Source organism: Penicillium soppii (assembly GCF_028829465.1).
Source record: "Penicillium soppii strain IBT 18220 chromosome Unknown utg000004l, whole genome shotgun sequence".
NCBI classification, from domain to species: Eukaryota; Fungi; Ascomycota; class Eurotiomycetes; order Eurotiales; family Aspergillaceae; genus Penicillium; species Penicillium soppii.
This window is the reverse complement of record NW_026643234.1, coordinates 3935483-3958486: the sequence shown is the minus strand read 5'-3', so window position 1 is coordinate 3958486 and position 23004 is coordinate 3935483. Positions and strand designations below refer to the sequence as shown.

The following is a 23004-nucleotide window of genomic DNA, read 5'->3' as shown; positions in this document are numbered from 1 at the left end:
GATTCTCTCTCGGTGACCTTCTCAGAACTTGTCAACTTGTGTCTCGAGCCGAATTGACTAGGCCCATCCAACAGAACAGCAACCAATTCACCAACTCTGTTTGATTGGGAACTAATTCTATTGGCAAGCCTCGACAATACTCAACCCTGACCTTGTTTCCGACTTCTCGAGTCCGGCGCCTCGATCGATCTTCCTTTCGTGACGACGAGAACCTAGTTCATACAGAATTTTCTGTTCCCTCCTTGTGGATTCAGTTAGTAATTCAAATGAAACCCACCAATCCTTGGCTCGCCTTGTGCGCATCCACGGTTTGGCGTTTACTATTTTTGCTTCCCCTTCCCTTTGATGCCTTCCTTCTCACTCAGCATGCGCTATATGCGATTTCTGGGAGAGGACTTGAGAATCAAGGGTTGGGTCGGAGCTGCCTTGAGGTATGTATTTCCGAGAAAGTGAACATCTGGAGAGCCTCTAACGACCAGAGACTTGGGGTTTGTCGTAGATTTAGGATATCCTTAATTTGGCGCAATCGTTGTGCGTCTGTCTCTCTGTTCGTGCTCAGGTGTTTGGATCGTTGAGATCGAGTCCTCTCTCAGCTATCAGGCTTCATTTTATTAAGCCAATCTCACCGATTTGCGCATTTAATGAAAAAATACAGAGAAGACAAAAAGAAAAGAGACTACCAGGTTACTATCCCTCACGCTGGCAAGGGAAACCCAAACACAGACTCCCTAAGTGTAGGCAATCACGTATCTATCAGGACATGTATTCAATATGTACAAGTGAAAGGGGCTGTATTCGTTTTTATAAGTTGATGCCTATTCAAGCTGCCTCTCCACGTCTGATGGTGGCGTGAGCATAGGATCCTCTCTGATGGCAGAATCAGAGAGATCCAGCGTTCCATTGCTTTCTTCGGCCTGTATCCTGTGCATGTCTGTAATATGATCCTCGGGAAGCGTATTCACAAAGTCTGGTGACGGACTAGCCCAAACATAATCAACCCACTCCGCACCAATAACATCCCGAATCTCTTTCGCGAGTTCGAGGATGTGAGTACCGCGCGCACGGGACCAAGCACGGTCTGTAATGAGGCCTTCGCCAGGGGTGAGCATGCTGGCACCTTGGGCCGTCGGAATAGCGCCCAAGCTGGGAGTTGACGGAGTCGATTTCAACTTAGTATCGAAATACGAGCCGTCATCGTCTTCACTCCAATTCTCCAGCCCATCGACAATACTATGCCACACACGCAAAGTCTCATCCAGCTCCGCGATATTGCTCACCCCCATGACACTAACACCGAGCCTCTTCCCTGTCCCAATATTGGCAACAGACAAGAACCCAGGATCAGCATCCACAGCCCGCGCAAGCGGCGCACCAAGCGCACCACCTCGCGCACCAACCCGAAGCCACGACTCCAGCGCAAACCGGATAGCAACAACCTCAAGCTTCTCGCCATGCCGCGCCGCACACTCCGCAGCGCCCTGCACGGCCCGCCGCAGCGCATCGGGCGCAGGATGGAAATCGCCCATCGAGCCAATCGGGACACCATCACGGCGGAGCAGCCCCATCCCCAGAGGCGAAGCATTCGGCACAACGTCGACGCCCGCGGCAATGAGCCTCGGCAAAGCGCGAGAGTGCAGCCGCGTGTTCTGGAGCGTGAAGTTCGCATATGACATCACAATATCGAGTGGCTCGCCTGTCTTCCGGAAAACCAGCTCGGCAAGCTCGCTCAGCGTGTCGACCGGGTATCCGGAGATACCGACGTAGCGGAGCAGTCCTTCGTCGCGGAGACGCCGCAGCTCCTGCACGGCAGTGACGACTTCGGCGGGTGTGACAAATTCCACATCATGGCAGTAGACCACGTCTAAGTAATTGGTGTGTAGACGGCGTAGACTGCGGCGCACGCTGTATCTGATCCATGCTGGGGAGTAGTCGAAGGAAGAGCCTCCTATGCGGCCGACTTTTGTGAGGAGATGGTATGTGTCGCGGGGGAAGTTGGATTGCACGGATTGTGTTGCCAATGCGCGGCCGAGGAGTTCTTCGGCGGGCCCATAGTAAGGTGATGTGTCAAAGGCGCGAATTCCACGGGATAATGCGCGCTGCACGAGTTCTGTGGTTGGGAGAGCGTAGGGGTCGGCGTTGTATTGGGAGTTGAAGGTTGCAGTGCCCATTATGAGCGGCGGGAGGGCCGCGGACAGGGGTGTTGAGGGGCGCATGGCTTTGAGAGTGAGAAACGTCTATCTCGATTCTCTCTGGTCAGTTGTGAGGTTAAACAGAGTACATATATATGAGTTAGTTGTCAAAGAAGAAAAAAAAAGATGTAACCCCAAGGGCTCCGCTCCGGATGGCGCCATGGCGGCATTATCAGAGTCAATCGACCATTGTTTCGTCCGTTTATGACTTTCTGGTAACATCTGTTCCAATAGATATACCAAGTTCTTAGTCGTTTTCAGAGTGCTATTTTGTTTTGCCAATGTCCCGCCACATTGAGATTTAGGGTGTTCAAAACACGGGAGGAGTGGCAAAAAGGCAAACAGAATTGATGATGAGTCTTGCAATGATATTACTAAAGTGCATACATTTACCTGACAGCCCAAATATAAGTCTAAATTGAACATTACAGAAGTGAATGCAAGTATGTGGCTATTGTACATATATCCTTTCCGGGGAAGAGTGGAGAAGGGTGTCAACGGAGACGCGCATCGAAGATGATATACACAGACCGAGAGGTCAATGGGAATCAGAGATGGAGGGATGATTTCCATCTCCAGGGAATGATATCCGAGGATTCGGAGCCACCAAGAAAGATCAGAGAGAAAGACCCCAATCTAGGAAAACCAAGCGTCTTTCTCCAACAATAACCCAAACGCCATGCTATGCCAAAACAAGAGAACTGAGCAGATCAAAGGAACGAAGCCAATGGAAAGACTTCAGTCGGAAGCGTGATGTGCTCGAGAATGAAGACTGGAACAGCAATCACGATCTTCATTTATCCTTGTAGACCTTGGGGTTCCAGCCTTCCTTCAATTCCTTGTCGTGCGCGAGTTTGCGCTCGGCCTCGCGGAATTCCATCTCTAGTCGCTCGCGTGCGCGCAGAATTTTACTTTGCAGGTAGAAACTGCCGCCTTTTTCGGGATTGTTGATGTCGAACAGTTTCTTGAATCGGCTCATGACATCCTCCAGGGTTTGTTCGCCGCTCGCCGGGGGCTTGACATTGAGGATCTTGCACGCTTCATCGATGCTCAGTTTGGAGGAAGTGACGGGATTTCCGGAGGCACTTTGTTGGCCTTTGTATTTGCCAGATGCCTGGGCTTGCTTGTAGGCTTCGGCAAAAGCGCGGCCGAAGACTCGGGCTCCGGTCACGACGACTTGAGAGACAATGCGATGAGCCTGAATACATTAAAAAATTAGTCAATTTGAAATTCAAAGGATAGATAGACCATACCATTTTGTGGAAGTGCCGTGGACGTCACGATATCGGAGGTGAAGAGAGGAAGAGAAGGGGAAAATTTCGGCTGCGGGTTTTAGCGTCGGGGAGCTACAAATGTATAGAGAACAACAATATGACAATACTTGAATAGTGCTTATAAAGTACTTTGTACTTGATACATATGTATTCATATTAATACTTACAATACTTTCAAGTCCATTTTGATCTACTACATTTACTTCTACAAATTAAAAAAGAGTTAAATGACTTCAATATCACACGCAACTCGTTACCGAGAGTCACATGCCCAAAGCCTGAAGATCTGCGGGGAGTTCGTTTGACCGAACAGTTTCCCATATTCAATTCATTAATTCGTATAAACCCTCATTTCCCCCAGAATGAGCTGATCATTCTCTCTAAATTATGTCCATAATTGGATGGCCGCTCTCGGTATGTATTATTTATCACCAATTTTCCAATAGTTCACTGATGGAAAGCAGACGATCTTCCGTGGATAGATTCCATGTCACCCCCATCTCACGCACAGGATCATGGCCAGCCGGATTCACAACCGCCGACGGTAGCTGCTTTCTCCCCGTCGACGATAACCGGCTCGGCCCTGACCTCGCGCCAACGCTCCAGTGTCATCGTGCATCGCAAATCACCTCTACTGGTGGCTACACCACCAGCCATCACTCGGGCCCTGGCCTACTCACACCCATTCCTCCTCCCTCTGAACAAACTTGCCGGTCTTCTCACATGGACTTCCGGAGACCCATGGCAGAGCTTTTTATTGGTGGCTACATTTTGGACCATCGTGCTGTATAGCGATGCCATCATTCTCTGGGCAGGCCCGATCCTGGTCGTGATCACTTTGATCCTCGGCATGTATGGCCGCCGCTACTCGCCCCTATCATCGACTACCTCAACAGGTGAAAAACACAAGACCAAGATCGCACCAGATAGTTCCCTCCGTCATCAAAAAAGCCTCGACGAGATTGTTGAAACTCTTCGCATCTTCACCACCAGATGCAACATCCTTCTCGAGCCACTGCTCGACCTTACTGACTTCCTGTCAACGCAACGTACCGCCACATCAGCAACTACCAAACCTGCGTTGACAGCTCTCTTCATCCGAATTCTCTTAGTCACTCCAGTATGGATCGGTCTGACCCTACCTCCTTTCTATTTAATCACCACGCGCCGTATTGTCATGGCCGTTGGCACCATCGCCCTCACCTATCATTCCCGACCTGCCAGGGTCTCGCGGGTCATTCTATGGCGGTCAAGGGCCGTGCGTCGACTGTGTGCCGTCGCCACAGGCCTTTCAGTCGCCGATACCCCAGTCAGTCCACAGAAGGCCCAAGCCCAGGCCAAGGGCCAGAGTCAAGGTCTGAACATCTCGACTCGGCGGCGCGGGACAAATGCGGGTGTTCGATTTACGTTTGTTGTCTATGAAAACCAGCGTCGTTGGTTAGGCATTGGATGGACTTACTCGTTGTTCCCGTCGGAACGTGCTGCTTGGACAGACGAGCATATGAACATCGTCGCACCCAAAGACTCTTTCGAACTACCCGATGTCCGAACTGGAGACGCCAAATGGCGTTGGGTGGAAGGCAGCGAATGGCGTGTCGAAGGAGCAGATAACTTCAACGGAAAGTCAGACTCGAAAGGGGGATCGACCGGCGAAGGTTGGATCTACTATGACAACAAGGTTGGTTCCTCCTCGCTCCTCACCAAGGGTATCTCTAACCAATTTTAGTGGAACGACGGACGCCGCGGACAAGATGGATGGGACCGTTATACCCGCCGACGCAAGTGGTACCGAGACGCCGAACTAGTCGAGCTGTCACCTGCAGGTACTGAAAATTCCTCTGAAGAAACAATATCCGGGCTCACCCAAGCCCTGGAAAAGGAGAAAGAACAGGATAATGACGACGACGCCGACACGAAGAGCGTTACCCCGTCCACGGCCTCGAAATCCCGCCGTCGTCGCTGGTTTAGCAATAGCAAGGACAAAGAAAAGGATTCAGCCAACGTCGCATCTCCAACAGATAGTGGTCGCACCTCGGGCTCAAACATTCCAACCGATGGACCAGGCCCTTCGCGGCCGATTAGCATTCAAAACTCCCGCAAGCCACCTCATGCTCGCGAAGGAAGCGTGGCAACCAGTGACAGTGCCAGTTTGCGCGAGAAGGAAATGGCAAATTCGCATGATCATCTTGATCGCTGGTCTACTCGGGCTGCTGGTGGGACGGAGAGAGCGGAAAGGGAATGGGGGCTCAGCGATGAGGTTAACATGGGGTTGAGCTGAACTTGATGTGTCCTTCACCCATTTATAAAGCTGATTGTTTTCCGGGCTTGCTTTTCGCTATATATCTTTGCTGGGCATTGAATTCGATTACCCAATATTCGTATCACCGTCCTTTCTGTACTTGACGCGGTGAGAGTGCGGACGCCGAATTAGATATTTCTCTAATAGCCCACCTGACTCGCCTAGAAACAAGTATGTAGAAACACAATAATTTACCTAAAACTTGATTACATATTTTCTAATCACATGATGGCTTTCATTCGGTTTTTCGACGATTTGGCATAGGAACTACCCACTCTTGTTATGGGTTTCTATTCATACATATGTTTCTAGTCCCGTCATGATGTTTTCAAACTTACACTGCTCTCGTTCTCGTGTACCATGCATGAATCATCCCAGCTTTGAGAAACCCCAAATACAAATACAAAATGGAAGTGGAATATGTATACAGCAAGAAACCCACTGTACAAGTACCCAGGTACAGTGGACAGAAAACACGACGCGAAGCCCTAATTAACTCACGCAAGAATTAATTCCCATCCCAATTCTTCGACAATATCCAACCAATGCATCTTTTTTCGATCCACACCAACAGCCCCATACAATCCGGCGTCGGCATCCCGCCTCGCCCACAAGATCCCCAACAGTTCCTTCGCACGCCGAACATTTCCAATACCGAAATTGTCCTGCAATTTGCCCAGAGACCCAAGTACCACGTCTCTATCGGCTACATTCTCACTCTCACATCCCGAGATAAATAATGGAAACGTGAGCGCCGAGTACTCGCAGTGGTCATCCAGCGGAAAGGTTTCAACACGCGCAAGACAGCGATGCACGGCAAGTTGTTTTGGCGTGGAAATAAGAGGAAGCCAATCATGCGTTGAAAATGGCGGTTGCGGTGGAAGATCAGTGCTGGGACTCATTAGAGTGGTATCTGGATGGTCTCTGCTGATGCGTTCCATGATCGAGTGGAGATAGGTGAAGCCCGCGTCGCGAAAACACTCGGCGACGAGTTGTAGCCGGGTTAGCGTGGCCGGGGATGTGCCTTGCGGGATTATGTAGGGCGTTGAGGTGTGAGACCAGACCAGCAGGGATTCATTTCTGGGTGGGTTAGTGGGATGGAATAAATTAAAGCTTGGCAGTGAGCAAAAGACGTACATGGATGCAACGGTGAGGCGGAGAGCCAAGGTGTCGTTCTTCAACGAAGGAAGCTCTGCAATACGTGCACAGAGCTCGAGGAGCTCTTCCGTATATCCGATGTATATGTCCAACTTGGGAATACCAATGTTGCTATCGACGCAGATATCTGCGGAGGTGATGCGGTTGTGGTTGCTGATTCGGGCCATCTGGTAAGCATAGACGAATCTGCAATTCGTTAGAATCTGCTGTCATTCTCCGTATATTGTTACACGTACAGCCCACGCAAGAATTCAGCTGCGTCTCGATCCATCGATGCAAACCCTCCGCGAGAAACGATCAGACGTTGCAATGCATTCAGATGAACAACCCATTGCTTGACGCTGCCGCGTACGATCTCATATTTGCACAGTAACCCCACAGCCAGTAGAGCATCGTCGGGAAAAACTTCCGTTGAACACTTTCCAAGTGCTGATCGGAGGCCATTTAGAGTCCCGCTGTAGTAGTTGACTGCGGCGTTATGTGCACCGAAGCCGTGGGAACGGTTTGCTAGATGCAGAGCGGAGACAGCGCACACGGCTTTCATCAATAGAGGTGACGACATCGCCCTCGGAATCAAAATGGACCGCAGCGGATTGTCCTCGCTCTCCAGGTTTGCTAGTAGCCGAGATCCCTGCTCCATATGGTACTGGAGGTAGTGGGTCTCATGGGTTGAGAGATGACTGATATATCCTTGAGGTTGTGGGATTACTGCGCCAGAGATGCACATATCAATATCCGTGGGACTGGGTTCATCTGCATCCATAACGGGGCTAAATCCCGAGGTGATGGTTCTATACTCGCGGGGAGATGATAGAGTTGACCAGCTCCATGGTGTCACCGGTCCCGAAGATGGATGGATATCAATCCATGCATCTGAGGATGGCGAGGGCGTAGGCGAAGGGAATTCGGAGGATTTACTCAGTCTCCGACGCTTTGGGGCCTCAAACTTTGAGAAGACTTGCGCTGAAGGGCCCAGTGGCTCTACCCACATTGAGCCATAGCCCTCGCACGTTCGGCCTTGCTTGAGACAATTATTGCAACTGACTTGGTTAGTTAAAAACACTAAGTCCAGTTTTATGCACACACCTCGGTTTTGTTTTATCACAGGCCTTGCGTCTTTTCTTGCATGTTAAACATCCCGAACGAGTCCACGGTGTGCCAGACTGCCGTGTCCTACCCTTCTTCGATTCCCCAGCGTTCATTACGTCAGGGAAGAACAAGATAGTATAGAGATTGGATCGGTCCTAGTGACTGCATGCTTATCGCAAATAATGTCTGAATCCAGTCAAGTTTTGCGGATGAAAAGTATGAAGTGACTAACTGGGGACTGGGGATATAAGAGAGCGCTAAACCCAACTAGGATAACCTCACGCTGTAGGGCTCTCCACTCACTATGAATCTACACTATTTTGTAGGTATACTACATTTTGTATGAGAAATATCGCTATTTCCACTCAGATTATAGGCAGGTAATTTACGGTGAACAATTCCAAATTAGAAATGATGCATAGACAAATGGTCCTTCTTTAATTGCCTTCATGTATTCAGGTTCCTGTCGAATTGTCCGGGGCCAAGACTTCTCCAGGGCTGCCCTTCTCCAACCACCCCACTCGTCCTAATCGGGGAAGTCCTAGCGGCGATAAGATACCGATTTGCAAAAGATACTTAAGTACAGCCATTGGAACTCAGTCATTCTTCTCTTTCAATATTCCTTTTACCCATTCTATTTCTTCGCCTTGACTTCTTGCAGGGATTGTGTAGTAGTATACCCCTAGTATACCCAACATCCAATTACTCCAATTGTCGCACTCCACACTACCAGAATGGTGACCCACGGCCCTCACCCGTTCGACCCTATCACACCCGAGGAGATTAAGCTCGCCGTTAAGATCCTCGAGGCGACTTTCCCCGGTGTATCTCTGCGTTACAAGCGCATTGATGTCAACGAACCTATCAAGAAAGATGTTATCGCATACATTGAAGCAGAGCGCCTACGACGGCCACTGCCCCCACCCCCAGCCCGTCTGCTTTATGTCCTCTTCCACCGTCTGGACACCGGCGCATTTTACAAGGCTATTCTGAATGCCGACAGACGCTCCATCGTCTATGCCAAAGAGCTCCCAAAGGAGGTCCAAGTAAGCACAACTTCCATCCCGGCGAATTCAACATCCACTGACATTCGATCGAAAGGGCCCCGTCGATATTGATGAAATTGCTGCAATTGAAGAGATGTGCATGAAGCACCCTGCAGTGCTGGCCGAGATCGAAAAGTTGCAATTGCCCGCGGGCGTGACAGTCTGCAACGACCCTTGGATGTATGGCACAGATAACGACACCGAAGACCGACGCCTCTTTCAATGCTTTATGTATATGGTTGAAGTCGATCACCCTCAAAACAACCACTACTCTCTTCCTTGCAAATTCTCACCGGTGTTCGATGGCCTTACCCACGAACTGATTCGTATGGATTATCTCCCCGGTGGGGCTGATTTCGAGACCACCGCTACCCAGCCCTGGAAGGCCGTCAAGACGGTTCAATATGCCCACGGCCTCTTGGATGAGCCTGTTCGTACTGATCTCAAGCCTTATATCGTGCAGCAGCCAGAGGGCCCTTCATACTCAGTAGATGGAAACTCCGTTTACTGGCAGAAGTGGCGCTTCAGGGTTGGTTTCAATGCTCGTGAAGGCTTGGTCATCTATAACGTCACTTATGATAACCGGAACCTGTTCTATCGATTGGCTGTCTCGGAAATGACTGTTCCTTACGGAGGTTAGTGGGATCTAGGGTGATAGCCTCCGGTTGGGAACATCTAGCTAACATGAGTATAGATCCCCGAGCTCCTTACCACCGCAAGCAGGCATTCGATGTCGGTGATACTGGATTCGGCATGAACGCCAATCAGCTCGCGCTTGGATGTGACTGCCTCGGTCATATCAAGTACTTTGACGGATACCGCAACGATTGCAAGGGCAACCCGCTGCAGTTAAAGAACGTGATTTGCATGCACGAACAAGATAACGGTTTACAACATAAGCACACGAACTATCGGACTGGTGCTGCAACCGTGGTGCGCAACCGCCAGCTGGTTCTGCAGATGATTTGCACCGTGGCCAACTACGAATATATCTTCAATTACATCTTCGACCAGGCCGCTAATGTCGAATTGGAAGTCCGTGCTACCGGTATTCTTTCCACTGTGCCATTCGACAACGAGAACGGACAAACTGTTCCTTGGGGCACTAATGTCGGGCCGGGTGTTATGGCTCCTTTCCACCAACACATGTTCTCACTGCGCATCGACCCTGCTATTGATGGATTCAAGAACACCATTTACTATGAGGACAGCGTTCCTATGCCGGAAGATGAGAGCAACCCTCACCTCGTAGGCTATATCTCCGAGCCCACGGTAATGCGCACAGCAGGCACAGCCAACACTAGTGTAGACCGCCACCGTGTCTTCAAGATCCGCAACGACAACGTCACCAACCCAATCACCTACAAGCCCGTTGCATACAAGCTCATGGCAGCCCCCAGCCAGATGCTGCTGGTCAGCAAGAACGCCCCGGGCTTCCGCCGTGCCGAATTTGCTACCAAGCCCATCTGGGTCACCAAATACCAGGATGATGAGCTGTATGCTGCAGGCGAGTTCACGAACCAGAGCCGACGCGCAGAGGGCGTCGAGACTTGGGTGCAGCGCAAGGATAACACAGAGAACGAAGATGTCGTCTTATGGCACAGTAAGTTTCTTGTTTCCATCTTAATGATACATTCAATGTTGCTAATATTGATACCAGCCTTCGGTCTTACCCACAACCCCCGCATTGAAGACTTCCCGGTCATGCCGATGGAGCGTATCAGCGTCATGCTGAAGCCCGATGGCTTCTTCAACAAGAACCCGGCTCTTGACGTCCCGCAATCTTCCCAGCTATTCAACAAATCCTCCCTGCATCCCGAGGAAAAGCGTGCTGCGTGCTGTGCTGGATCCGCGTCTGCTGATAGCAAGCCGAAGCTGTAGAAATGTGTTGACTAGCTGCTTCCTTTGGTGTTGTGATACCCCATGCCCCGTCCGCCGTATGTATTCTTCTGGATTCAGAAGCTGTGTCCTGTACAGAGAAATTAACTTGAGAATATTTATTTGTGTTAGACATGTTGGCAGGATTCAATGATAACCATGATCCCCTTCCTCGATGTCACGACTTTTGATCATCTATTTTCTACTTGTATGAGAGTGGCTTTGTGCATGTGTACGGTTTGAACTATGCGAACGGTATAACAATCTTTGCAGCTTGTATTGCTAAAATGCTCAGTAGAATTGATTTCACGTATTGACAAGAGAATAATGATAATAATGCGCAGAGAAATGAAGTAGAAGATCACTACATGCGAGAGCATTTATGTAACGCCGAGTTAGATCAAGAACCGAAATGAAAATTCACATGAGAAATGAATACAGAGCAGATCGCAGAAAAACCAGAATACATCGAAGTAGATCCAAGATTAAAAGACTCGCTGTATCGTTCCGTCATCTCATGAGGCATGTTGACCCCACATTAGCCGCGCTCCCTCCGCCCCGAGTCCGAGTTACGAGGCGGCGCATGATTCTCAAACAAGTCCTCTAGGTATGCGCTTGGCGCACGGCCCTGAGGAGCCTGGTTCAGATTCAGCGAGCTAGTCGAAGCGCCCACGTACGACTGACGTTGATGCGGATCATGGTAAACACCGGTAGGGGGCAGCGAAGGTGACGAGAGGCCAGCGGTAGGCGAGTACGGGAGTTCGCCTGGAGCAGGGTTGGAACTACCGGCAGCAGCATAGTAGCCAGCAGGCAAGTAAGTCGAACCACGGTTGCCTGTACTGCTAGTAGCGTTCAGACTGGCGTGCGAGCCAGTCGGGCCACCGGCAGTGGGCGAGAAGAAAAGACCACTGTTCGCGCTTGAGACGCGGGGCTTGTAGCTTGCGCGGGTGGCAGCGCCGAGTTTGTCGAGAGAAACGTCTGCGGCTGGCGCTGCGGAGTATGGGGTTGAGCGCTTCTTTCTGCTGCCGCGGAGGAGACGTTTGTTCTCTGAGGCGTGCAGCATGGCTGCGCGGCGGACGGAGCGGTTGACAGACCATGCGACCATTGCCCGCCAGGCGAGTAGGGTCAGACCGATTAGGCCTAAGGCGGCGCCGACGGCGATGAAGACTGTTCCTTCTGGAGCATTGCTTTCTTGCATGTATGGGGCATTGGCAGTTGGGGGTATTGTTACAATGGCAGCGGCGGTTGTGGAGGATGAGGATGTAGATGAAGTCGTTGTCGTGGAGACCGATGATGTGGTTGTACTGCTATCAGACGTTGTGGAGGTCGAGGAGGATGACGATGATGAGGTAGTGGTGGTGGTGGTTGTATCCATAGTTGTGCTTGTAGACGTTGAGGAGGTGCTGGTGGTAGTGCTCGACGTTGATTTGGAAGTGGATGCAGAGGTGGTGGTTGTTGCAGTGGTCTCGCTCACGCTAGAGGTGCTTTGAGGGTCATCGGTGGTCTTAGCGGCATCGGTATCGGTTGATGTATCATCTGCAGGTATAGCAGACACTTGAGCAGCGATAGCAATGACCAGAAGGATCAAAAGAATAAATGACGGCTGGGATCTTCCCAGCCCTTGCGGCAAGACTCGCATATTGCCGCGGTAAACAATTGATCTGCTCCACAAGGTGCGGGTCTTTCGGAGTAGGCGTCGATCACCACGACAGCGAGAGATAGGTGGATTTTTGATGCCTGTCCGGTCAATGAAACCTATGCAATTCCAAGATACTTGATGCTGATTTTAAAAACGACTGTCATTCGCCTCTCCCATCGAAGACTGGCTGGTACTGTACGTAAGGCTGGAGGCCACAGATCTACCAGAATTCCGTATGAGATGAGGCTTGAGAAATCTCTCCAATAACAAACGAGGGACTGGCTTTCAAGTGAGGAAAAAGAACGTCTGAGAATATTGCAAATCAAAGGTCCTTCGAGCGTAAGCGAGAATTGAAGAGAAGCCGAAAAGACGCCAACGCTAAAGGAGAAACAGCCTCAGGCAGTACTTGGGCTGTCACCTGACAGCTATCCAAAAAAAGAAGCAAGGATTACGTTTACAATGAACAGGCTAACGTTTAGACAATTGGGAAAATATGATGTATCATACATATAAATACGAAAGATTGCCCCTGAGCCCAAAGAGAAATCAAATTGCGGCAATGGAGGTGTGTTTCAAACCCCACTCCAACAAAGTGCTACACAATTACTGCTGCTTCTTTTGCACAGCGGCCGAGGTATCCTTCTCGAATGCAGCATAGGGGACCTGGAGACTGCTCAGGGCACCGATACCAAGATACAAGATGGCGAGGAACAGGAATGTAGCCATGAGGCCCATGAAGATGCCTGCAAAGAAGTAAGTACGGCGAACAGAAATGGATGGAGAAGTGGATACGAACCTGGAGTGAAAAACTGGTATTCTTCAAAGAGAGATGTTGACCTGGTTGACGAGCCCGAAGCGCTGCCAGACGCAGAGTAGTCACGTCTCATTTCCATGTGAAGTGAGTCCTGGTACGAATCTCCCGAACTTTCGTAGATAACCGAATCTGTCTCAGGGAACTCCCTGGGGGAAGTGATGTAGAGAATGGTATACTTTGAGGTAGATGGAATGCGATCAACGACATCGGCAAGGAAGCCATCTGGGCGAGTCAGTAACGATGTCATACAACAGTGCCTTGTCTACATACCGAACTCAGAAAGCTGCTGCGCGCGGTTCGAGTCCAGCGATAGCATGGGGAATTGAACATCGAGGATTCGGGGGCCCTTCTCAAGTGTCGAAGGGTATGATCCGGCTTCAGAATGTTAGCTCTGTGACTCTTGTTTGGTTTATCAAGCTCATTGCCACCAAGAACGACTCACAGGATCCATCGATGGTAGTAATCTGAGCGTTACACTTCTTCTCCAGAAGGCTCTTGATTTCCTTTGGTTCCACCAATCCAGCGACTTCATCCACGCTCATCTTAGAACGGATCGAGCTGTCCTTCCCGAGCATCTTCGCACCCAAGCGGGGTGCCGACTTGCGCGTCGAGAAGTCGGAGCTATGCACACCAGGCTGGTAAACGACGACATAGTAATCTGAAGGACAAGTACTGAGGGAGGAGGAGAGATTTTCAAGCACAGAGGCTCCTGTTTGGATGTAGGCGGAGTTCGTCAAGACCCTAAGGGAGGAGTGGTTAGTTGCTGCAGCTTGAAACGTGGTGCATTTGAGCATACTCAGAGGTTGAAGCAAGGAAGAATGGCGAAGTATCTCTGAAAGCATTTACAGTAGCTGCCCCAAAGGCAACCAGCCCAAACCTGCTTAGATGCATTGTATTTGTCGTGATGGCTTAGGTTGATGATGTTGGCAGCGGGAGGTGTCCGAGTTGGCCTCGGAGGCGGTCGAGAACCCCGGCCCGCCTGAGCTTTCGCAGCAACTTTTTTTTCTCCGCGCAGTTTTGACACAACCTACATAGAACCTCGGTTCTGGACTATAAATACGATTTGAAATTCGATTACTCTCGTCATCATGGGCCACAATATGAAAAACCTGAAAAAGCGCAAGGTTGTCGCTGCCCCCAAAGTGGAGGAGATCAATTTCGACCCCGAAAGTCGTCAGGAATGGTTGACTGGATTTCACAAGCGCAAGGTGCAGCGCGCCAAGCAAGCGCAAGAGAATGCCGCAAAGCAATACAAAGAGGACAAGAGAGCCATGAGAGCAAAGGTAAGACATTTCACGCTTGTCCAAAGAAATCTACTAATTTGTCTAGATTCGCGAGGAGCGCAAAAAAGATTTCGAACAAGCAATGGATGAGCATTCGAAAGTACTTCAGCGTATGAAAGAAGATGCTGGCGATATCAGCGATGAGAAGGAGGAGGAGGATGAAGATGACTGGAATGGAATTGAAGAACCTCCAGCAGTGGATTATGAAGCCGAGTATATCGACGAAGACAAATACACGACAGTCACTGTCGAAGAGATGGATGCATCCCGTGAAGGTCTGCTTAAATCTGCACATGAATATGATACCGACACCGAAGAAAAAGAGCAGAAGCCGACTGAGACGAAAGACGCCGACACAAAGACTGCCAAGAAGAGAAAGCCCCGGAGTGCAGCCTCAGAGGCAGCTAGGAAGAAGAAGAGGAATTTCCGCTACGAGAGCAAGGATGTGCGCAGAGAAACAATGCGCAAGCAGCGCAACGTCAAATCCAAGAAGGCGAAGGCACGCAAGGATAAAGAGACTTGAACAAAAAGATACGACATCACATGTGCATATGCTCGACATTTTCAGCCGTGGTTTGTTAATCAATTTTACGGAGCACAGGCGTTTTACATCATGCCAAAGGAACTGAAAGTGCAGGAAATAGTAGACACCGTAGTGCGGATTGCTTAGTAAAGGTATTGCTATGGAAGTGCTGTATCTGGCTTGTGAAACTGGGGCAAAGGCAATAGTTACAGTCGCAGCATAGAAACACAAACACGACAAATCAGAGAATGAAGCTTGTATTTAACCCAGTGTACAGCGATGTCCTGCACGCCTTGCTGGTCTAAACCAGCTTAGATGTCGGCCATCTGGCTTGCGAGGTCATCGAGTTCCTTCTTGATCCTGTTGTGTTCTGTGATCGCATCCTCGTACCGTGTCTCCAGCTTGGCTTGCTGGTCTTCGAGTGCCTGCACCTTCCGCTCGTAGTGGCCAGCCTTGATGTCGGTTTGGCGAAGCCTGAGTTCGCAATATGTCAGCACCGAGTCTTGGAAGTAGTAGTGTATAGTCATACTTCTCGTTTGTTTCCCGCAGAGTCTTGTCATTCTCTTCAGCTTCCTCTTCGAGGAGCTGCACCCGTCGCTGAAGGGCCTCGTTCTGGGTGTCGTGCTGGAGGCTCTGGCTAGCAGCGGCCTTGGCCTCCTTCAGGGCAGCCTCTGCATTCGCAACCTCCTCTTCGAGGAGAGAATTGCGGTGGTTGAGGGATGTAATTTCTTGTTCCTTGGACAGATTCTCCTGTTCCAATGTCTTGACCTGAGCCTTCAGCTGGTCAACCAGCTCATGAGCCTCGTCGGCCTCAGCACGGAGGGCGACCATGCGCTATTTACCGATAAATTAGCATAGTTACCAAGTGATGGATGGTTGGAGATTATGCATGTATGCATGAGGGGTTAGGTGATTTTGAGTGACAGGTGAAGCTACCCCGCCGGGCAGGGGTCATACCTCCTTGATCTTGTCCATTTTGGTATTGAAAAGGGGAATAAATGAGGAAATATGTATGAGTGAAAGAAAGAGCAGTTGAGGCTTTCGCTCTGCGAGAAACCGATGGCAAATGTGGATGGATGTGAGGAAGATGATTTGGAGAGGATTTGGGAGAGAAGGAGAGGAATAATAATGGCTGACTAGTGAACAAGTAGACAGTACCAGCCGAGCTCGAAGAAGCTCCACTACAGGGGAAGTACCATGTACTTAGTGTGTACGGAGTACCAGCTGCGTAACTTGTGTATTACAACTCCCCTCCTGACTCTCAACCAATTAGAGTCCTGAGATCGCCGCGTCTCCACGGGCAACCAATCGACAATACTTGCATCTAGAACCTATTCGGTCTCTTTATCACTCTCTAACCTCGATAGTGACGCGACTTATTTCTTTGATAAGGCATATGAAACTAAACAGCTTCAGTTTGCCACCATGTTGGCTCTTCGCGACCAGGAGAACCTGGTAAACACGCACCAGACCGCCGCGGCAGCTAAGCCCTTGAACCAAAACTTGAAGCAATTTGCACCCAAGACACCAGGAAAGCGAAACGACGAGAATAACCCGCTAGCTTTTGGAAATCGCACTGTGAAGGGCAATGGAAATCGTCAGGAGAATGGAAAACCGGGCAAAGATGCGTTTGTCACGCCGATGGGTATGAGAGCTTTCACCACAAAAAATCCCCAGTTTGAGGATCGCTTTTGGATCTGACTGACGCTTATTGATTGTATAGTGAAGGACCGCGCTCCACTGGGCATGAAAACGAACAACCCTAAAGCCAAGAACCTCCAGACGCCTGCTCCCTTCGGAGGAACCATCAAGACAAACCGGAGACAATCAACAGCCCAAAAGCTCAGGAAAGCCGCTCCAATTACGCAACAAGCTCCACTCAAGGTTCATACTGATGCTATTGTGGATGATGTACCTGACATTGAATACATGCCACCCAAGCCTAGAGGTACGCGAACAAAATACTCCAAAAGGGCTATCAGGCTAGGTGTATGATTCTGACAATTTACAGATCTCCCCGATCTTCCAGATGATGTGACGTATGACACGACTTTCCCGCAATTTCAACCGAAGAATCGAGCTTTGGGCCTGGAGAGTGTTTACGGCAAGCAACAAGTTGGTAGCGATGGACTTACAGCGAAGCAGCGCAAATTCAAGGAGGACTCAGCAGCATGCGACAAGATGGTGGATGATATGATCTTGAAGCAACTCGAAGATGTCGGATTTGAGAGCAGCGGTGAGCGTGAGTCTGTAAAGGCCCGCAAGCCGCAGGCTCTTCCCTCAAAGCGACCTACTACCATACGACACACTCGCAGTGTCTCTACGCTTCGATCTCGTGAGGCTGCCGCAGCCCTTTCCGGTTCTCTGGCAACCACGACTCCCCGGGTTGTTTCAACCCCAAAGCCCAGAGTGTCGTCACTTGCATCATCTGCATCGGCCCTGATTATTCCCAAGAGACACGCTAGGGCCCCATCCAACCCCTCCTCTATGCGCAACACTGCTGCCTCGGTCAACTCGCGAACAACCGTTGGCTATTCGAAAGGACGTAGTGTGTCAGCGAATCTACGGGAGAAGACCGCCCAGGCCCAGAAGCCTCAGACCTCCCAAGCCTTGTCGCCTGAAACCTACATGCAGTTGTACGGACCGCCTCCGCTGGACTCGGAAATGTGGACCCGTTGCAAAGCTGCTGGATGCTTTGACACACCAGAGGAGAGCTTCCAGGAGCCAGAAGAGCAACTGCCGACATTCGAGGAAGATGAAGAAGCCGATAACTTCCAGCTCACTTTGTAAGGAATTGTTCTGTTAATTACAAGTTTGTTACAGTATGGGTATTAGAGATATTGATTCATAGGTTCAAATCGAATGGGCGTTTTGGAAATGAAGGGACCATTTGTATCTTAATTGGATATTCTTTTTCAACCGCGGATCATACTGTTTCAGGCGCACTCCACTATGATGATCTCTCGCCAAGCCACAGACGAGGTCGCACATGCATTTCCGTCAGGGACCACGTAGGCAGTACCAGATTTGAACTATGCTCCATTGCTGTCCAATTGATTAACAAAGATGGAGAAGAGCTTCGTTTGTATATTGTATCAAAGCTACGGAATCAAGAAAGGATCAAAAATACTAAATTAAGGTATTTTTCAAGGTAGTGAAGGTACGTCAGCGTAGGAAAATGCCCGTAAACTCGGTGTACCTGGCGGGTACCAAGTCCTCAGCTAACCTACGCACGGGACAACAGGTACCAATCAGGTACATTATAGGTACCTTGTTCTAGCCCACACCGCCCCAGAATTGCCATATCTTCTTATTTACTCTCTGGCCTCTCCTTTTCTTTCCCACTCCCCTCAATTGACGCCTAGCCGCCATGACGACCATTCATCCGGACTCCACTGAGGAGTTCGAGTATATTCAGACTCCGGCTGCCCCCGAGCAGACCAAGCCTGACTTCGATTGCGGTGTGCCCACTACCCTGGTAAGTCCACAGCTAGAGCTACCCGCGAGGCGAGTGTCATTTTAGGTGCTAATTTGCTTTTCCAATCCAGTACCCCTCCATCAAGAATGCCCCGGTTCCCGCCGACTCACCCGGCAGCGACAGCTTCTCCAATGGCTTGCTGATTGCTCTGTTCATCCTGGTGCCCTGGTGGCTGGCACGCCAGGTCGGTGGAGGCTTCTACACCACCATCTTCTTTGCTATCTTCACCAGTGTCCCCGTTTTGGTTGCCTTCTGGGCTGTCTCTTCCTCCATCTCTCCTCGCAAGACCGAGAAGGCCAAGTACCGTGGCCTTCCTGTCGAGCACTATCTGCAGTTCCACAGCGAGCACGACCGCGCTACCTACCGCGGAAAGAGCAAGATTCCCATGGTTGTCTTCTACGAGAAGTACTTCAACGGCGAGGTTGACTTCAAGGGCGATGCCCTGGAGGCTCTCGAGTACCGTCACGACTGGGCCAACTTCAAGTTCACCTCCAGCCTCTTCAAGCACTTCCTGTTTGGTTTCATCCCCGAGATGCTGATGCACACTCGCTCTCAAGGTAAGAACGTCTCATCTCATATGTCTACTGTTTTTTGTTACACAGTTTCTAATTCAACTCTAGACGAGGAGCAGGTCCGTGACCACTACGACCGAGGTGACGACTTCTACGCTTGGTTCCTGGGTCCCCGCATGATCTACACCTCCGGTATCATCAGTGATATCAACAAGGAAGAAACTCTCGAGGAGCTCCAGGACAACAAGCTTGCTATTGTGTGCGAGAAGATTGGCGTCAAGCCCGGTGATAAGATTCTCGACCTTGGCTGTGGCTGGGGAACCCTTGCTAAGTACGCATCGGCTCACTACGGTGCTCACGTTACTGGTATCACTCTTGGTCGCAACCAAACTGCCTGGGGAAACAACGGTCTCCGTAAGGCTGGTATTGAGGAGGAGCAGAGTCGCATTATCTGCTCCGACTACCGCGATGCTCCCCGTGTCGATGGTGGATACCAACAGATCACTTGTCTCGAGATGGCTGAGCACGTCGGTGTCCGCCACTTCTCTTCTTTCTTGTCTCAGGTCTACGACATGCTCGACGACAATGGTACTTTCTTCCTGCAAATCGCTGGTCTCCGCAAGTCCTGGCAGTACGAGGACCTCATCTGGGGTCTTTTCATGAACAAGTACATCTTCCCCGGTGCCGACGCCAGTACCCCTCTCGGTTTTGTTGTGGATCGCCTCGAGGGTGCCGGCTTTGAGATCAAGGCCGTCGACACCATTGGTGTGCACTACTCTGCTACCCTCTGGCGCTGGTACCGGAACTGGATGGGCAACCGTGACAAGGTCGAGGCCAAGTACGGCAAGCGCTGGTTCCGCATCTGGGAGTACTTCCTTGCCTCCTCCACCATCACCTCTCGCCAGGGTGGTGCCACTTGCTGGCAGCTCACCCTTGTCAAGAACATCAACTCCACTCACCGTGTTGAAGGCATTAACACCCAGCACGGCCTTACCGGAGCTCGCCAGAACGCTATCGACCGCGCTGGCACTCTCCCCAGGGCCCACATCATCAAGAAGAACCTGTAAGGGTTCCATGCATGATTTCGGCCCTCATCCGCTTTCCCGGGGGTCTATAGCCCCCAGGGGGGCTAGCTTGATATTATTCCGATAATGTTGATGTGTGGATGTTCAAATGTGAACATATCAAAAGTTAAACTACATGTATGACATGAGCAATATGAAATTAAGCGAGGCGAGGGGAAATCTGAACGAATGAGCAGGAAAGGCAAGAAAAGACATGGTGGATTAGGAGAGGAACATGGATAGGTCAGCGGCTTGTCTGGCTGGTCCGCCTTGATATCTCCTAAGATTTATCTACGGTTGTGTTCGTTCTATCTACCCATACCGTCTTGTTGGGAGAGGATGCTTGCACGAAGTCAACGAGTCTGTCTGTGATGTTATTTTTTTTTAAAAGTCAATGGACTATTTCTTTAGACGAACACATCCCGCAATTACTCTTTCAGACTTCATCTGTATGGTCATCTATCCAACCTAGACTTTCCTTTAAATCCATGCATGTGTGCAAATGAATGTGTACAGACATGCAGTTGCAACAAGGCTTGTAATTGAAAAGAAGCATCCTCTAACAAAGACAAGAGTCCTATGGTAATCAGCTTTTATTGCGCATCTAAAATGCTCTGCGAAGCGTCTGAGCTTGCCTACAGACCATACATTAAGTCTTCAATCATAATAGTTGGCCAACCACCAACATCCCAAAACAAGCATATAATACATGCCACCCAAGACTGTGTGACCAAGCCCCGAGAAAAGATGAAAGAAAAGACCAGAAAGTGCGATCCAATGAAGAAGTGGTATATGTAATGAATGAGACAAAAAAGGGCAGAGTAGATGCAGACGTGGGACCAGGTTGACCCTGGATATTTGGTACAATGAAAGGGAGACAGTCACCAGAAAGAACTGAAAAGGAAATTCATGCTTGCCGCAAGACGTCGAGCTCACAAAGCACACCGAATACGCGTACGCATGTCACACGCTTCAATCAATCCAAGGAGTCTAGGAAATCAGTATGATCGAGGTAATTAACCACAACGGGTAAAGGCCAAAAACAAACAATAGGCGTACATGGACATGGGATGGTTCCACACGCCGAAAATAAAGGAAAAGCAGACTGAGGTCTTGTACCTATCGCTGCTCTAGCATTAGATACCTGGAGTTGGTGAAAGAGCATATGAATCATACGCCCGCAAACTCAAATGTCGTTGTATGGTGAACGGGAAAAATCTGTGTCTCATTCGCGCTCCTGGTGGCTTGAAGATGTGGTCGAAGATGAGAGGGCAAGTTTAGTCGGCGTCGAACTTGTGGTTGTATTCGCCAAGGAGGACATCATCCGGACCAGGGCCATGTGTGTTCCGAACTGTTGCACAAAGGCGTAAGCTAATATTTCAAGAACCAAAATGATGTGCATGTCACACCGTTAGGATCAGGGATGAGTGCGAGGGGAAAACCTACTCCATTCAGCTTCAGTCCTGTAGAACACCCACATCCAGCGTCGCGCGACTTCTAGGAACATGAGAATCCAGAGACCGCTCTCTGTTTCGGGGATCCAGCCAAAGCCTGGAACAATGCGCCAGAGCCATGAAAATCGGAGCGCAAGGTCCGCGACGATGACGTAGTGGTACATCCTGTCAGATTGGAAGTAGCGGTATCGCCGGAGTCCGTAGGGATGGTCGATATTGCGGCGTTCAGGCGAGAAGAGCGTCATGTCCCAATCCTTGACCACATCCCACCAGAATGAATAGGCGGAGTTGACGAAAGAGAATATGAACCTGCAGGCGTTAGGCGTGGGCATGGATGGGGGTGGGCTCTAATCTTACAATAAACGCATCATGCTCATTTCGCTATACCCGCGGAATTCCAAAGGGTTATAGTTCCTCATTTTGGAGGACATCCAAATGACAGGGAACGCAGTCGCATACTTGAGGGCGTTGGCCAAGTGCTGGTTCCCCTTCTGTGTCTCTCTCCGCGTGGTCGTCCGGCGCGCACGCACATACTCAGTCAAACACTGGCGAAGACGGATCAAGCTGGGAACAGCTAGGATGATCGGAACGACGATTTCGCTTCCGCAGGCCCGGTTGGGCTTAGACGTGGCGGCGATGCCATCGGTGAAGAACATGCAGAAGCTAATGTAGAGGTCTCCAATGACACGGGCGTAGCTAGTCAGGGCATCTGCCAGCAGAATGTCACCAAACTTGCCATCCTGAGACTCCGCCAAGCCACCAATACTGATCCGCTTGAGGGTCAAAAGGAAGCGAATTCGGCCGGAACGGGAGGCACGGTTGAAGGGCCAGATTAGAATAAGGAGGAGGATAATAAAGACCGACTGCGGAATCCAATCCAGTCGCTCTACCAACTCAGGAGACCGGCGGGTTGCTAGCCAAAAGACAACGAACCAGAGGACAAGTGGGATGGTGAAGCATGTCGCCAGGCGATAGACGGCGGTATGCTGCGGGCGTTGGGAAGAGGATGTGCGGGCAGGATATTTTATGAGAGCCGGAACGTCCTGTTTGTTGAGTGACTGGTGAGCATCTATCGAATGTGGTGTGGTCGCGTGGGTGGTCACTTACAATGTTGGCTCTCGCCAGGTATTGAAGATTCAAACCCCATCCCCAGAAACCTGGTTCCTTTGTTAGTATGCCTGATACTTGAATCCCTCGACAATGGGTCACATACCAGCAACCAAAATGGCAGCTATACGTAGGGGCAATGGGAAGATCAGCCCAAAGGGATCCAATTGAGCATGTTGATCAGGACCCATTATTCC

General features: G+C 50.3%; 12 protein-coding genes across 12 annotated transcripts; 5 read left to right on the top strand and 7 right to left on the bottom strand.

Moving 5' to 3' along the window:
- Window positions 1-815: 815 nt before the first annotated feature.
- On the bottom strand, window positions 816-2213 carry N7529_004916 (D-arabinose 1-dehydrogenase (NAD(P)(+)) ARA2; the record flags this gene model as incomplete). The annotated part of the gene is made up of 1 exon (XM_057240443.1): window positions 816-2213. The coding sequence occupies one exon, from the start codon at window positions 2211-2213 to the stop codon at window positions 816-818; it is 1398 nt and encodes a 465-aa protein (XP_057099738.1).
- A 769-nt stretch (window positions 2214-2982) lies between these two features.
- On the bottom strand, window positions 2983-3445 carry N7529_004915 (import motor complex subunit PAM16; the record flags this gene model as incomplete). The annotated part of the gene is made up of 2 exons (XM_057240442.1): window positions 2983-3387; window positions 3443-3445. 2 exons carry the CDS (start codon window positions 3443-3445, stop codon window positions 2983-2985), a joined length of 408 nt encoding a protein of 135 aa, XP_057099737.1.
- A 419-nt stretch (window positions 3446-3864) lies between these two features.
- N7529_004914 (PEX28-32 family peroxisomal membrane protein) lies at window positions 3865-5741 on the top strand (the record flags this gene model as incomplete). Its single annotated transcript, XM_057240441.1, has 3 exons — window positions 3865-3877; window positions 3928-5141; window positions 5190-5741. 3 exons carry the CDS (start codon window positions 3865-3867, stop codon window positions 5739-5741), a joined length of 1779 nt encoding a protein of 592 aa, XP_057099736.1.
- Window positions 5742-6259: 518 nt separating this feature from the next.
- Window positions 6260-7911, bottom strand: N7529_004913 (fungal specific transcription factor domain-containing protein; the record flags this gene model as incomplete). Its single annotated transcript, XM_057240440.1, has 2 exons — window positions 6260-7106; window positions 7157-7911. 2 exons carry the CDS (start codon window positions 7909-7911, stop codon window positions 6260-6262), a joined length of 1602 nt encoding a protein of 533 aa, XP_057099735.1.
- Window positions 7912-8743: 832 nt separating this feature from the next.
- On the top strand, window positions 8744-10936 carry N7529_004912 (uncharacterized protein; the record flags this gene model as incomplete). The annotated part of the gene is made up of 4 exons (XM_057240439.1): window positions 8744-9055; window positions 9111-9690; window positions 9750-10658; window positions 10716-10936. 4 exons carry the CDS (start codon window positions 8744-8746, stop codon window positions 10934-10936), a joined length of 2022 nt encoding a protein of 673 aa, XP_057099734.1.
- A 535-nt stretch (window positions 10937-11471) lies between these two features.
- On the bottom strand, window positions 11472-12572 carry N7529_004911 (uncharacterized protein; the record flags this gene model as incomplete). The annotated part of the gene is made up of 1 exon (XM_057240438.1): window positions 11472-12572. The coding sequence occupies one exon, from the start codon at window positions 12570-12572 to the stop codon at window positions 11472-11474; it is 1101 nt and encodes a 366-aa protein (XP_057099733.1).
- Window positions 12573-13175: 603 nt separating this feature from the next.
- On the bottom strand, window positions 13176-14277 carry N7529_004910 (Ac45/VOA1 transmembrane domain-containing protein; the record flags this gene model as incomplete). The annotated part of the gene is made up of 5 exons (XM_057240437.1): window positions 13176-13315; window positions 13369-13608; window positions 13657-13761; window positions 13829-14127; window positions 14183-14277. 5 exons carry the CDS (start codon window positions 14275-14277, stop codon window positions 13176-13178), a joined length of 879 nt encoding a protein of 292 aa, XP_057099732.1.
- A 197-nt stretch (window positions 14278-14474) lies between these two features.
- Window positions 14475-15192, top strand: N7529_004909 (rRNA-processing protein RRP17; the record flags this gene model as incomplete). The annotated part of the gene is made up of 2 exons (XM_057240436.1): window positions 14475-14669; window positions 14716-15192. The coding sequence occupies 2 exons, from the start codon at window positions 14475-14477 to the stop codon at window positions 15190-15192; spliced, it is 672 nt and encodes a 223-aa protein (XP_057099731.1).
- Window positions 15193-15503: 311 nt separating this feature from the next.
- N7529_004908 (tropomyosin) lies at window positions 15504-16167 on the bottom strand (the record flags this gene model as incomplete). The annotated part of the gene is made up of 3 exons (XM_057240435.1): window positions 15504-15666; window positions 15722-16026; window positions 16150-16167. 3 exons carry the CDS (start codon window positions 16165-16167, stop codon window positions 15504-15506), a joined length of 486 nt encoding a protein of 161 aa, XP_057099730.1.
- Window positions 16168-16617: 450 nt separating this feature from the next.
- N7529_004907 (uncharacterized protein) lies at window positions 16618-17982 on the top strand (the record flags this gene model as incomplete). The annotated part of the gene is made up of 3 exons (XM_057240434.1): window positions 16618-16837; window positions 16916-17140; window positions 17204-17982. The coding sequence occupies 3 exons, from the start codon at window positions 16618-16620 to the stop codon at window positions 17980-17982; spliced, it is 1224 nt and encodes a 407-aa protein (XP_057099729.1).
- Window positions 17983-18562: 580 nt separating this feature from the next.
- On the top strand, window positions 18563-20249 carry N7529_004906 (putative cyclopropane-fatty-acyl-phospholipid synthase; the record flags this gene model as incomplete). The annotated part of the gene is made up of 3 exons (XM_057240433.1): window positions 18563-18670; window positions 18741-19227; window positions 19291-20249. 3 exons carry the CDS (start codon window positions 18563-18565, stop codon window positions 20247-20249), a joined length of 1554 nt encoding a protein of 517 aa, XP_057099728.1.
- Window positions 20250-21523: 1274 nt separating this feature from the next.
- N7529_004905 (EXS domain-containing protein) lies at window positions 21524-22998 on the bottom strand (the record flags this gene model as incomplete). The annotated part of the gene is made up of 5 exons (XM_057240432.1): window positions 21524-21597; window positions 21693-22009; window positions 22058-22743; window positions 22808-22857; window positions 22914-22998. 5 exons carry the CDS (start codon window positions 22996-22998, stop codon window positions 21524-21526), a joined length of 1212 nt encoding a protein of 403 aa, XP_057099727.1.
- Window positions 22999-23004: the final 6 nt, after the last annotated feature.